The 13,987-nt window shown below is 34.0% G+C and overlaps 1 protein-coding gene across 1 annotated transcript in view; it reads right to left on the minus strand.

The window, feature by feature from the left end:
- Positions 1-4,355: 4,355 nt before the first annotated feature.
- Positions 4,356-13,987, minus strand: part of LOC130948435 (plasmodesmata-located protein 3-like) — a 50,292-nt gene continuing 40,660 nt past the window's right edge. Inside the window, exon 3 of the mRNA XM_057877159.1 lies at positions 4,356-4,619. Coding sequence (XP_057733142.1) covers positions 4,489-4,619 — 131 coding nt within the window. The 3' untranslated portion in view covers positions 4,356-4,488. The remainder of the gene's footprint in view (positions 4,620-13,987) is intronic.

Here is a 13,987-nt window from a genome sequence, read left to right on the forward strand (position 1 = left end):
TCTGCCTCTGAGGTTTAGACTTTCATTGTAACAGCGGTGCACCATTCTCTGGTCTGCCTTTACTGTGGCTATTCCTTCTGCAGTTGGGAATTTCATGCATAGATGCGGAGTCGAGACTATTGCGCCGAGTTGGTTTAACGTTTGTCCGACCTATTAGAGCATTGTAGGCTGAACTTACGTCAACGACGATGTAGTCTATTTTGAGTGTTCTTGACTGACTTCCCTTTCCAAAAGTTTTGTGGAGCGGAATGTATCCCATTGGTTGGTCTGGGGTATCTCCTAACCCGAACAGGCTGTCCGGATATGCTCTGAGTTTTTTTTCTTCCAAGCCGAGTTTGTCGAAGGCGGTTTTGAATAAGATATCGGCAGAGCTCCCCTGTTCTATCAGTGTGCGATGGAGATTTGCGTTTGCCAGTATGATTGTGATGACCATGGGATCGTCATGTCCTGATGTGATGTCGGATGCGTCTTCTTTGGTAAAAGTGATCACCGGGATGTCGAGTGCTTCCTTCCTTTCTACAACGTGATATATGAGGTGTCTTTTGCGGGATGACTTGGAGATTCCTCCTCCGGCGAATCCGCCATGTATCATGTGGACGTGTCTTTCTGGTGTCCGGGATGATCGCATAGTAGGTCCGACATCTTGTGATCTTCTTCTTTTCCTTTGTTCATCTTTGTGGGTGGCCAGGTATCGATCTAACCTTCCTTCTCTTACGAGCTTTTCTATGACGTTTTTTAAATCAAAACACTCATTGGTGGAGTGTCCGCGGATCCGATGATATTCACAGTATTCAGCCCGGTTTCCTCCTCCTTTTTTGCCTTTGAGTGGTCGAGCTGGTGGTATTTTTTCTGTGTTGCAATCTTCTCTATAGACATCCACAAGAGACACCCGAAGAGGGGTGTAATTGTGGTACTTTTTATTTTTTCTCCATGTCGATCTTCTTTTTTTCTGGAATCTTTGTCTTTATCCCGAGGGGTGAACCCTGGTTTTGAAGTCTCTCCTAGTCGGGAGTTTTCCTCCATGTTGATGTACTTTTCTGCTCGCTCCTGCACCTCATTCAGAGATGTGGGATACTTCTTTGATATGGATTGACTGAAAGGCCCTTCTCGCAGACCGTTAATGAGACTCATGATGGCAGCTTCTGTTAGGAGGTTTTGTATATCCATGCATGTCTTGTTGAATCTCTCCATGTAATTTCGCAGGGTTTCCCGCTCCCCTTGTCTAATTCCTAGTAAGCTCGGAGCATGTTTTGCTTTGTCCTTTTGGATGGAGAATCTGGCCATGAACTTTTTAGCCAAGTCATCGAAACTTGAGATGGACCTAGGAGGGAGGTTGTCGAACCATCTAATTGTTGTTTTTGTTAAAGTGGTTGGAAAGGCTTTGCAACGAACTGCATTTGAGGCATCGGTGAGGTACATTCTGCTTCTGAAGTTGCTGAGATGATGGCTGGGATCCGTTGTGCCGTCGTACAAGGTCATGTCTTGGAGTTTGAAGTCTTTTGGGATCCTTGTTTTCATGATCTCCCTGGTGAATGGATCTGGTTCCTTGCGGGTGCTATCTTCGGGGGTGGAATGGCTGGCTTTAGTCTTGACATCGGCCTCAAGTTTTAGGAGTTTGTTCTCCAATTCCCGGTGTCATCTTATTTCTCTTTGTAGATCCTTTTCGGCCTCTCGTTGACGTAGAGCATCTTCCTCGAGTTTCTTTAACCGACTTTGGAATGCCTCCAGGGCTCCCTCGTTTGGGGAGTTTTTATCATTGATTTGAGAAGTATCCTTTGGTGTTGTGCCCACATTTTTGTGCGGCGTTCTTTCTTCAAGATCTGAGGTGTGATCGTTGTCATGGTCGTCCGCCATGGTAATGGGATGACTTCCAGGTTCTCCGGCAACGGCGCCAATGTTCTGAGGGTTACCTGAAACTAGAGGTCGATCTCGAACGAGATCTTTTATATTGATCAGAGCTGCTGAGTCCGATCTTACGGGGGTGTTTGGAGTCGCGGTGTCCGACGTGTGAGACTTGGTGATAATGCTGATTTCTTCGTCCCCGGAGGGTGGGGGGTACCTGCAAGGGACTCCGATGCTTAAGTTAGCAAGGGTATTAAGCAGGTATTGAGTAGAATCAGAGTATGAGTTATACCTGGGTGCCCCAGTGTATTTATAATGGCGTAGAGTGACCTTCTTAGATAAGATAAGTTAGTTATCTTATCTTATCTTTATCTTCGAGCGAGGTCATCCTATCTTTAAGGGAACCGCCTTTATCTCTATAGGCTTAGGCTGCCCTTGGATTCGGGTCGTGTTCCTCTGCTTGGGCCCTTTTATTAGGCTTTCCTATGACTTGGCTGAGCTCTTTAAGAAGAAGCCGGGTTGTCCTAGCCTGAAGAGGTCGGTCGCTTTGTCTGTAGAACATCCTGGGTCGGACAGCTCAACCCAGGGTATGAACAGAAACCAAGAGCAAGAATGCATGCCTTGGTTCATCTTCACAGTAGTAGCGAGCTCCCACGGCAGTGGCAAGGAGAGCACCCACCAACGTGTCCTTCGACTCCCCCCTCTGTCTTGGCCAGTTGCAGATCTTCGCTGCTCTCTCAGTGTCGCTCTCCGTTTTTCCTTCAAGCTCGATGGCAATGGAACTAATGACGGTGGCGGCAACGCATGGAAGCGACGAGGATGAATGGCGTGAGCGTCTCTGTCAATCTCTCTCTTCGCGGTTATGCTTCTCTCTCCGTCTCTCTTCTCCACGACAGCGACGGTGATTGGAGCGGTGGCACCTAGCCCCGATGGCGGCGAGCCTCTCCCTTTCTTTCGTTTCTTTCTCTCTACGTGTGTGTGTGTGTGTTTTTTTTTTTTTTTTGGTTGTATTGTGTGTATAACTAGGGAGGGTTGGCAGTGGGTGAGGCGGTAAGAAGAATGAGCGTGACTCACTGAGAGGTAACCAGTTGGGGGAGTACGTGTGTGAGTTGGGTAATAGAGGTTTATACACACACAATATAAAACTCTTTATTAAAATTGTCTTAGTTTATAAAATTAATCAAAACCTTTAACTATTCAATTTTAAATTGTATAAAACTCTCTATTAAGATTTATAAATTGTAAACTTAAAACATAATGAAATATAATTTAACTATTTTTAGGACAATAATTTTCTTTAAATAAAAGTATCAACGAATATAGTAAATTATAAATAACTTACTATTTAATTTTAAAAAATCTGGGTCTTATGTTTGCCTACAAGAATAGCTACCATGAGAGTATCGAAATAACACCATACGAAGCATCCTATGGACATAATTGTCAATCCCTGCTTTGCTAGTACGAAGGAAAGAAATCTAGTAGTTTGAGACCAGAATTGATCCAGGAAACAACTGAATAGATAAGGAGGATTCACGAGAAGATTCTAACGACGCAAAGCCAACAAAAGAGCTACAACAATAAGAAGAGGAGATCCTTAAAATTTAGTGAGCGCAATCACGTTTTCCTCAAGGTTATCCCCACTATGAGAGTAGGCTAGAGTCTTAAAACCAAAAGGTTAAATCCTAGGTATATAAGACCCTTTTAGATCCTCAAAAGAGTATGTCTCATAGCTTACCAAATAGTCCTAAGGTCAATTGAATAGTAATATCTGATGTCTAGCATTCATGATGATATGCTAGAAGTCGGGTCATTACAAATAACAAACTAAAAAATTTAACAAAATAGTTTGGCTCTAAAACTTAGATTCATGAACGATAAAAAAAAACACTATATATAACACTTAGTCTCATGAAATTAATTATGAAATGTTCAATCAATATATGTGTTATTAATGCACACGTGCATAACAGAGTTATAAACGTAAATATCATATAAATACTAATTATTTATGATTGACCATTATATTAGAAAAATTGATAATTAGAATGATTGACCATTAGTATAATTAAAATTAGAATGATTTATAATTAAAATAGTTGATAATTAGTATAATTATTTATTAAATGCTAATTTTATTCAATTTTAAAAAAAAGTATACTTTTCTAAAATAAGTTCAAAAGAAAAAAACATGTATACTAGCATTAGAACGTGCCACGTCAATATTTTTGGTACTAGAATGTGACCCGTAATAGAATAATATAATGATAATGGTAATGATATATATAATTAAATTTATTAGAAAGTTAAAATTATATTTTATTTTAAAATTTAATATAACGATAATTTTTAAAATAAGATTATCAATTATTACAAAATTATTTTAATCATATATTGTTTTTATCAAATAATTTTATTACAAATTGTTAGGAAACTAAAATTATTAGTAACATCATCTTCAGGTCAACTTACAGATCAAAACCTAGTTGTAATTTGTTATGTTGTCATGGATGTTTGCTTCCTTTTTCTTTCCACCATCAATAACGTTAATAATACATACAGTCATAATAACATAAATAAAGCGAAGAAGCTAAGGCTCTTATGCATGCAAAATTATCCTCTTAGTCTCACGAATTTTTGTTTATACTATTCATAATCGTTCTTTTTAAGCCGAGAGTTAAGCAAAGAGATGAAAATAAAACCCAAGAATAGAACTGCAGCCCCTCCAGCAACTATTGCTGCTAACTTTGGGGTGTTATGGCTGTTACTGCGCGATCCTGTGTATTCATAAAATCATATTAATAGATCAGTGCAAAGATTATTATGGGTAATGAACATATTTCATTACTAATCTATGATGTATAGAGACTAACACAAACATAGGATATAACACGACAAATTTTTATAAGATACGGAAACACATTATATATATAAAATATGAAGTATTTTTTTAGATAAATAATAATAATATTTTAGTATTTTATTGATATTAAAATATAAATTAATATTTTTATTATTTTTAATATTTTTTAATTATATAAAATATTTAAAATAATTTTTATTTTAATGATTAATAATATATATTATTTATAAACTCATTTTAAGAATATATATTAAGAATAAAATTAAACATACTAACATATGATGGTATTTAAGTATGTTCAAATATATTTAATAAAAATTATTTTTTATTAAAACACAATTTAAATATAAAAAATACACATATTAAATAAATATTAATGAGTACCATATCCAAAATCGGACACAACAAAATCAAAAAATTGTCCATGATTCATAGTTACTAATATTATGAGTTCAATAAAGAAGAGATGTATTACCACATATCCATATTCTCAATATTCTTTTCTTTTCCCAACTAGATATTCTTAGTAGTTAGTGCTACTGATACGATGAAAGTATACCATAGTAAAATTAGATTTTTTAAATGATTTTATTATATATTTTAAATGTTTATTCTTGTTTCATTCAACTGTTGGAAAAAAAAATATTAAGATTAGTAATGAAAATATTAAGATTAGTAATAAAAAAATATTAAGATTAGTAATAAAAAAAATGCTTATCCACCACCTATATATGCTTAGTTGCTATTTCTCTTTAGACGTTGAACTTGTAGCTTAAGATTCTTTTTCTATATGATTTATTTACATGAATTTTTATTTAAAATATCATTTTAAATAATTATCAACTTTCTGAAACTTTTAAAATTAGATATTTTAGTCTTTTAAATTTTAAAATATATAAAATAATTTATAACATTTATTTTTATTAAATAATACAGTATAGTTTCTCTTTATTAATTACTAATAATTATTGTTGATGTGGAATATTAATTCACACACGTAACCATTAAATATTTATATGTGTCAGTTAAACTAATTAATCTCCAAAATAAAATATAAAATAATCTTCAAAAAATTTAAAAATTTTCAAAACAATTTCTAAAACATTCAAAAAATTTTAAAATAGTCCATTCAAATATTTGTTATCTGGTCTTTTTTAAAAATCAACATCTTATAATATTTTTATTAACCAAATAATAAAATATTATTAAAAATAAATAATATAAAAAAATAACAAAATATATATTAAAAGATAATTTTATTTATTAACTCTAAAATAAAATATCATAAAAAATAATATTATTTGATTATTAACTTATGATATCTATATAGATGTGATATAGAAACTATAATAATAATAAATAAATCTAAGAGGTCATTGTATTATAAATATCATTATTTATATACCTAAATTTTTAAGATATTGACAAAAAATTACAAATTCAACTTTATAAATAAGTTGGTTTGCATTGCATGTAAGTTCCAAAGTGTTACTTTCATACGTATTTGCACAAATAATATTTTATATTTTTAATTGTTTATGTGAAAATTTTTATATTAAATGAGAGTTTTTCTATCTTTTCAAACAACAATAGCATATTTTCTTCTTCATCATTAAAAAATGACTATAAAATATGGTATCCTCAAATTAAATGAATATCTTGTATAATTAAAAATAACCGTAAGTATATTTATTTTAAATTATTCTTTTAAAAAAAATAGGATCTTTTCAAAATTAATTTATAATTTAGGATTTTAAAAAATATAAAAAAATTCAGTATATATAAATAATAAAATTTGGAATAAATAAATATAAAGTTTTAGAAATAAAACTTTATTGATTAAGAAATAATTATATATAAGTAATTTGAAGGCACCATTTTAAAAAGTTTAATTATTTTGTTGGTCCTCATAGTTTTGCAAAATTTTCAATTAGGTTCTTATATATTTTTTTCTTTTAATTTGGTCCCTGCACCAATTTTTTTTTCAATTAAGTCCTTTTTCACAGTAATTGGTTTAATTGAATAGGGACCTAATTAAAAAAAATATTGATGCAGTGACACAAATAAAAGAAAAAAAAGTATAGAGACCCAATTAAAAAAATTTAGTGCAAGAACTCAATTAGAAGGAAAAAAAGTATAGAGAACTAATTAAAAATTTTACGAAACTATAAGGACCGACAGAGTAATTAAACCTTTTAAAATTTTATTTGGGACTATTTTGATATTTATTAAACTCTTTGGAGGTTATTTTATACTTCATCCTATGGATAGATTTATCCTGATTGCACATATGATCATTTAATGATCACGTGCGCGAGTCAATGTTCTACTCAACCGTCATTGTTGGTGACTAACAAATAAAAATTGTATTATCTAACAGAAGTAAATGTTACGGGCTATTTTATATATTTTAAAACATGAGAAATTAAAATGTTCAATTTTAAAAATTTTAGAAATTGATTTATATAATTACTCTATCATTTTTATATATTCATATTAAAAAAATCTACATAGACTTCAAAAATCAATCACCACTTATATGGTGTTTAGAAACCTCCTAAAATTCAATTTTCATGAAAATTGAATTGAATTATACAATGTTTGAAATAAAAAAGATAAAATTAATTTAAATAAAATTTAATTCAATTCTACTATTTTTTTCTAAAATAAATTCCTATCCAATTGAATGTGATTTAAAATTTTATTCTATTAAAATTTCATATAAAACATAAAATGTCCAAAATATTCGTATAACCTAATTCTTTTCTTTTTACACATTCACTTTCAAAGTTTCCTACATTTTAACATACACGTCTTCCACGGCACCTCCATCCTCCTTCTCTTTACTGCTTCACCGACTAAAGCATAAGGTATGTATATGTTTTGTGAATTTAACGTAAGTGTATTCCTCCCCTTGCTTATGTTTCAATTTATATATGTTTTGTGCATTTATTCGTATGTGTATGCTTTGGGAATTTCAGGTATGTGTATTGCTTTTTGTTTCAACTTATTATATATTTTCGGACTTCTACTTTTTTATTTTGCAAACAGAAGTAAACAAATTTTAATTGAAGAAAAATTTAATTGGAAAATAATTTTTTTAAGTTATTTTATATAATTTAATAAATAAATATATTTATTATTTAAATATAATATTATATTAATAAAGATTAAAGATATTTACTATAAAATTTCAATTTATTTGATAAATATTTTAAATACTGAAATTCAATTCAATTCCTAATACAATTCAATTCAATTTTATATTATTATAAGTTTTCGTTTTCTTTATAGGATATTTAGAAACTAGGATTTAGGACTTCTCTTGGTTCTTAAGAGTAACTCTCAATTCAGGTTCAATGTTTCTTTTTATTTATTTTTCCAATTAAATTTATGAAATGTTCCATGTTACAGATTACTCTTTTAAATTAATGTTATTTGAGGTATTTCAGTTTATGATTATTTCTTTTTATTATTCCTAATCTGAGGATATTGTTACTCTAGTAGATACAATTTTCTTTCCTTTTGGTCTTGGTTAAATAATTGGTGACTCTTGAGTTATCAAACTCATTGTTAGTTGAGAATTAGAATTAATTCATCCACTTAACTTACCTTCATAGTTAGAGGTTAACAAAGTGGGAGAAAAATCCAATTCTCATCACAATTGATAAGGATAACTAGGATAGGAGATCCAGTTCTTACACCTTGCCAAGAGTTTATTTTACAGTCATTCATTTACTTTTATTGCTTTGAAAATATACCTGTGCCCACTGCCCAACTAACCTTTTACCTTAATCCAAAACCCCAAACACACTTTTTCATAACCAATAATAAGAACATACCTCCCTGCAATTCCTTGAGAAGACGACCCGAGGTTTAAATACTCGGTTATCAATTTTAAAAGGTGTTTGTTACTTGTGACAACCAAAACGTTTGTACGAAGGGATTTCTGTCAGTTTAGAGACTATATCTACAACGCGACTGTTTTTATGAAATTCTTTACTGGCAAAAATCCTAACGTCAGGTAGCTAGGTAAAGCATTTTAAATTATGTAAAGTATGTATATGTTAGGTGAGATCTTAGACTGATCAAGGATTCACTTTGTTAGCTCACTTAGCCTTATATATACATTCTTACCTTTACCTCGGCCCCATTACAACCCTGAAAAGACCTCATGATATTTGCATTGGTATGCTAAATATTTGTTGATTGGTTAGATGAAGAACAAAGTTTAGAAAGCATAATTAGAGAAGAGTAGAGTGAATTACCCTATACACTTGAGAGACTAGAGTGAAATACACTACCAGTGAGGGTTCAATGCTTGATTCTATGATCCCTGCTTTCATGAGCTATCTTCTTACAAGTTTACTTGTCTTTTATTGTTTAATTTGAATTAGTGGAATTTGATTCATATTTGTCTTGGAGAACTTATTTACTTTTAACCAAGTAGGTAGAAACATTTTGCATGTAGTTGCATTCACATAGATAGGTTGCATTGCATACTCTCTATCATTCCTCTTCACTCCTTTATAGCTTCTCTTGAGCTTAGTATGAGGACATGCTAATGTTTAAGTGTGGGGAGATTGATAAACCACTATTTTATGGTTTATCTTGTGCTTAATTGAGTGGATTTTATCACTCTTTTATACACTTATTCATACTAATTGCATAAGTTTACGTTTTCCGTCCAGATTTTGTGCTATGATTGAAAACATGTTTTTTTGGCCTTATATTTGCTAATATTAATCCTCTCTTCTTACCATTAGATGCCGTGATATGTGTGTTAAGTGATTTCAGAGATTACAGGGTAGGAATGGCTTAGATGATGGAAAGGAAGCATGCAAAAGTGGAAGGAATACAAGAAGTTGAAGGAACTGCAAATCTGTCAACCTGACCCTCTCGCACTAAAATGACCATAACTTGAGCTACAGAGGTCCAAATGATGCGGTCTCAGTTGCGTTAGAAAGTTAACGTCCGGAGCTTCGATTTGATATATAATTTTTCATAGTGGCTGTACATCTAGGCAACGTGAATGCGTGCTCTACGCGGACACATCGTAGTGACGAAAATCAGCGTGTTGAAATAGCAATTTCTGGGCTGTTTTTGACCCAGTTCTTGGCCCAGAAAACAAAGATTAAAGGCTGCAAAGTAGAGGAATGAAGAGAGACAACTCGTAATTCACTTTTTATAATTTAGATGTGGTTTTTAGAGAGAGATGCTCTCTCCTCTCTCTTAGGATTTAGAATTTAGGATTTAGAATTTCTCTTATTTTAGGATTTCTTCTTCAGTCACAGGTTTAATATTCCTTTTACTTTATATTTCTCTTCTACTTTTAGTTACTCTAATGCTTTTATTTGTTAATTACTTATGTTGCCAAATTGGCTTATGGACCATTCATGTTATGATTTTCTTAATTAATATAATTTGAGGTACTTTAGACTCATGATTGCTCTCTTCTATTTATTATATAAATAATTTAGATTTTTTCCTTTTGGCTTTGGTTGATTAATTGGTAACTCTTGAGTTGTCAAACTCATCGTGATTGATAATTGATATCTTTGCTGATTGATTTATATTCCTATAACTCTAGTCTTTCCTCAGGAGTTGACTAGGACTTTAGGTGTTAAATTGATTTACCCACTTGACTTACCTTCATAGTTAGAGGTTGATTGAGTGGTAGCAAAAATATAATTTTCATCACCATTGATAAGGATAACTAGGATAGGACTTCCAGTTTTCACACCTTGCCAAGAGTTTTATTAGTTATTAATTTATTAATTCCTGCAATCTATTTCTCTTGTTCAAAACCCTTTCAAAATCCAAAATACTATTTTCCATAACCAATAATAAATCATACTTCCCTGCAATTCCTTGAGAAGACGACCCAAGGTTTGAATACTTCGGTTTATAAATTTTATTGGGTTTGTTACTTGTGACAACCAAACGTTTGTACGAAAGGATTTTCTGTTGGTTTAGAAGCTATACTTATAATGCGATTATATTCTTGTGAAATTTTTTACCGATAGGAAATCCGATCGTCAATCACCCCCACCTCCTCACGAGGAACTCGAACGGCGGTACCTCAGCACATATAAAAGTCAGACAATGCCTCAAAAAGAGTCTGGACCACACACCTAGACCCAAAAGCAACCTAGTTTCAGGTAACTCTCAGAATATTGGCATCGTTGATGGGGACCTAGAAGTCTACTTCACCTACGTATGGCAGACAACCAGTATGAAGACGGTCATATGGCATCTGAGTTAGATCCAGAGCCTCACAACAATGACCTGACGCTTGCATTACCTCGACCAAGGGAGAGAATAAATGCCCCCCCCCCCCACGGGGAGGGAACGCCAGGAAACCATCATTTGTAACGGATTCACTTAGAAGTCCACCCACCTAAAGATGAAGAACCTCCCCATCCAATGGAGATATTAGGGTTGGCTCATGGACATCGCGGTCGATTGGAGCAACTCAAGTAGGAGGCTGAACGACAACGAGAAGCAGATAGAGAACTACGAAAAGAAGTAAGACAACGAAAGAACTGGAGAAGAAGCTTTCGAAGTTGGAAGCTTACCTTCGAAGACGCTCCAATCGAGCAGATTGGGAGGAAAGTTCTCTTGGAGGGGAAGATCCATTTGTTGAGGAGATCATGCGAGCAAGGTTCTTAGAAATTTCAAGACTCCCGACATAGATATCTATGATGGAATGTATGGCCCAAGACATCACCTCAGTAACTTCAAAAGTCGGATGTAGCTAGCTAATGCTTGCGATGCAACTCGTTGCAAGGCCTTCTCCACAATATTGATTAACGCAGTAATGAAATAATTTGGCAACTTTCCACCTAAGTCAGTAACCTGCTTTAATGACCTGGCAAGGAAGTTTCTTACCCAATTTCAATTCATAAAGACAAAGTTAAGCACGCTCCAAACCTGCTTGAGGTCAAACAAGAAATCGGAGAGACATTTTGAGATTATATAGAAAGATTCAACAAAGCCTGCTTGAATATACAAAATTTACCCCCTGAAGCGGTAATAATGAGTTTGGTTAATGGCTTTAAAGAAGGGTCATTCTCCTAATCCATATCCATGCGACACCCGACTTCCTTGTATGAAGTGCAAGAACGAAAAGAAAAGTACATCAACATGGAGGAGAATTTCCGACTTAGAGAGCCTCTTCCAAGGCCAAACTTGTCGTACCAAGCTCGGGACAAGGAGAAGGAAGCTAAGAAAAAAGAGAAGTACAAGTCGGAAAAGTCTCGAAGATATCACAACTACACCTCACTTTGAGTTTCTCTTGTAAATGTTTACAAAGAGATATGTCACACCAAAAATTTTTAACCTCTTTGGCCTATCAAACACAAAAAGTCAGAAGTTGGACAGAATATTGCGAGTACCACAAGCTATACAAGCATTCTACAAATGATTGTTATGACTTAAAGAATGTCATAGAAACGTTGGCTAGGGAAGGTCGGTTAGAAAGATACCTGGCCATGACGTAAGATGACAAAAGAAAAAGGAAAAGAGATTATGTTGACGTAGTACGGTGAGACCGACCCCGTAAACTATTGAGAGAAACTTACACATGATAAATGGAGGGTTTGCAGATGAGGAATCTCTAAATTCTCACGTAAAAGGCATCTTAAAGAAGTATACCAAGTCGGGGAAGACAACAGAATTTTTTATTTACCCACGATCTCGTTCACCAAAGAGGATGCACAAGGGGTGACACCTGGACACGACGACCTAATAATAATAACAATGATCCTTGCTAATGAAAATCTCCATAGAATTTTGGTGGACCAAGGGAGTTCGGCGGACATACTGTTTAAGCCCACTTTCGACAAGCTTAGGCTAGAAGAAAAGAATTTGAAGGCGTATCCAGACAACCATTTTGGGTTGGGAGACACGCTGATCCGACCTTTATCTCATTATACACCCCTTTTACTAAAGGCACGAGGTCAAGAACGTTAAGCGTCGACTACATTGTTGTCAACATCATGTCCACTTATAATGCCCTAATAGGACAGTCTACTTGAAACCGACTAGCGGCAACTGTCTCTACACCCCACCTATGTATGAAATTTTCAACTACAAAAGGAATCAGTACCATAAAGGGAGATAAAAAATTGGCAAAAAATTGATACAATAAAAGGCTTAATTTAAGAGGCAGTACTGATGGCAAAGAAGTTAACACTATTGAGCTCGGCGGTGTCTGAATTCGAGAAGAATTACGTCCCCAGCCTAAAGGAAAGATAGAAAAGGTACAAATCATGGATCATGCCGAAAAGACAACAAGTATAGGGGCCATGGAAGAAGGTCTAAAGGCATAGCTCGTTGATCTCTTGCAAAGGAACTCCGACCTCTTTGCTTGGAAAGCCTCTGATATGCCTGGTATAGACCCCGACCTCATGTCTCACAAGCTCGCCGTTTATGGATTCTCGACCTGTTCAACAAAAGCGGCGAAAGCTCGGACCTGAAAGGACACAGGTCATGGAAGAACATGTGCAAGCTTTGTTAGAAGTCAAATTCATAAGAGGGATAAAGTATCCTTTGTGGCTAGGTAACGTGATTCTAGTAAAAAAGAGAACAGAAAATAGAGGATATGTGTTGATTACACCAACTTCAACAAAGCTTACCCTGAGGATCCATACCTTCTCCCTAGCATTGATTATCTGGTTGACTCAGCTTCAGGGTACAGGTATTTGTCCTTTATGGATGCATACTCGGGATATAATCAAATTCTGATGTATAAACTAGAATAGGAAAAGTCTTTTTTTCATCACTCCCAAGGCTAACTATTGTTACATAGTAATGCCTTTCGGATTAAAGAATGCTGGAGTTACAACTAACAACTGATGAATAAGATGTTTTTCTCTCACCTAGAAAAACTCATGGAAGTATATATGAACGACATGTTCGTCAAGACCAAGCATGACCTTACTCTTTTGTCTGACCTCTTTGAGGTATTCTCCAAAGTAAGGAAGCATGGGATGAAATTGAACCCTTCAAATACACCTTCGTAGTGGAGGCTGGAAAGTTCTTAGGCTTCCAGTGCTAGTTTAGAAAACCACAACTGAACCGGCAAGTGTACCAGATCGTACCAAGTAATATCTCAAGTGAGTGAGGGTTTATCCCACGAGAATTAACGGACTAACAATAATTGAGTGATTTGCTTAGTCAGACAAGAACAAAGGAATGTTTTGGGTTCCAATACATTAAACAGTAATTTAGGAATTTAGAAAGCAAATGGTAAATGGGTTGTAAAAAGTATGTGACAAA

This window comes from Arachis stenosperma, chromosome 9, assembly GCF_014773155.1.
Source record: "Arachis stenosperma cultivar V10309 chromosome 9, arast.V10309.gnm1.PFL2, whole genome shotgun sequence".
In the NCBI taxonomy this organism is placed as follows: domain Eukaryota; kingdom Viridiplantae; phylum Streptophyta; class Magnoliopsida; order Fabales; family Fabaceae; genus Arachis; species Arachis stenosperma.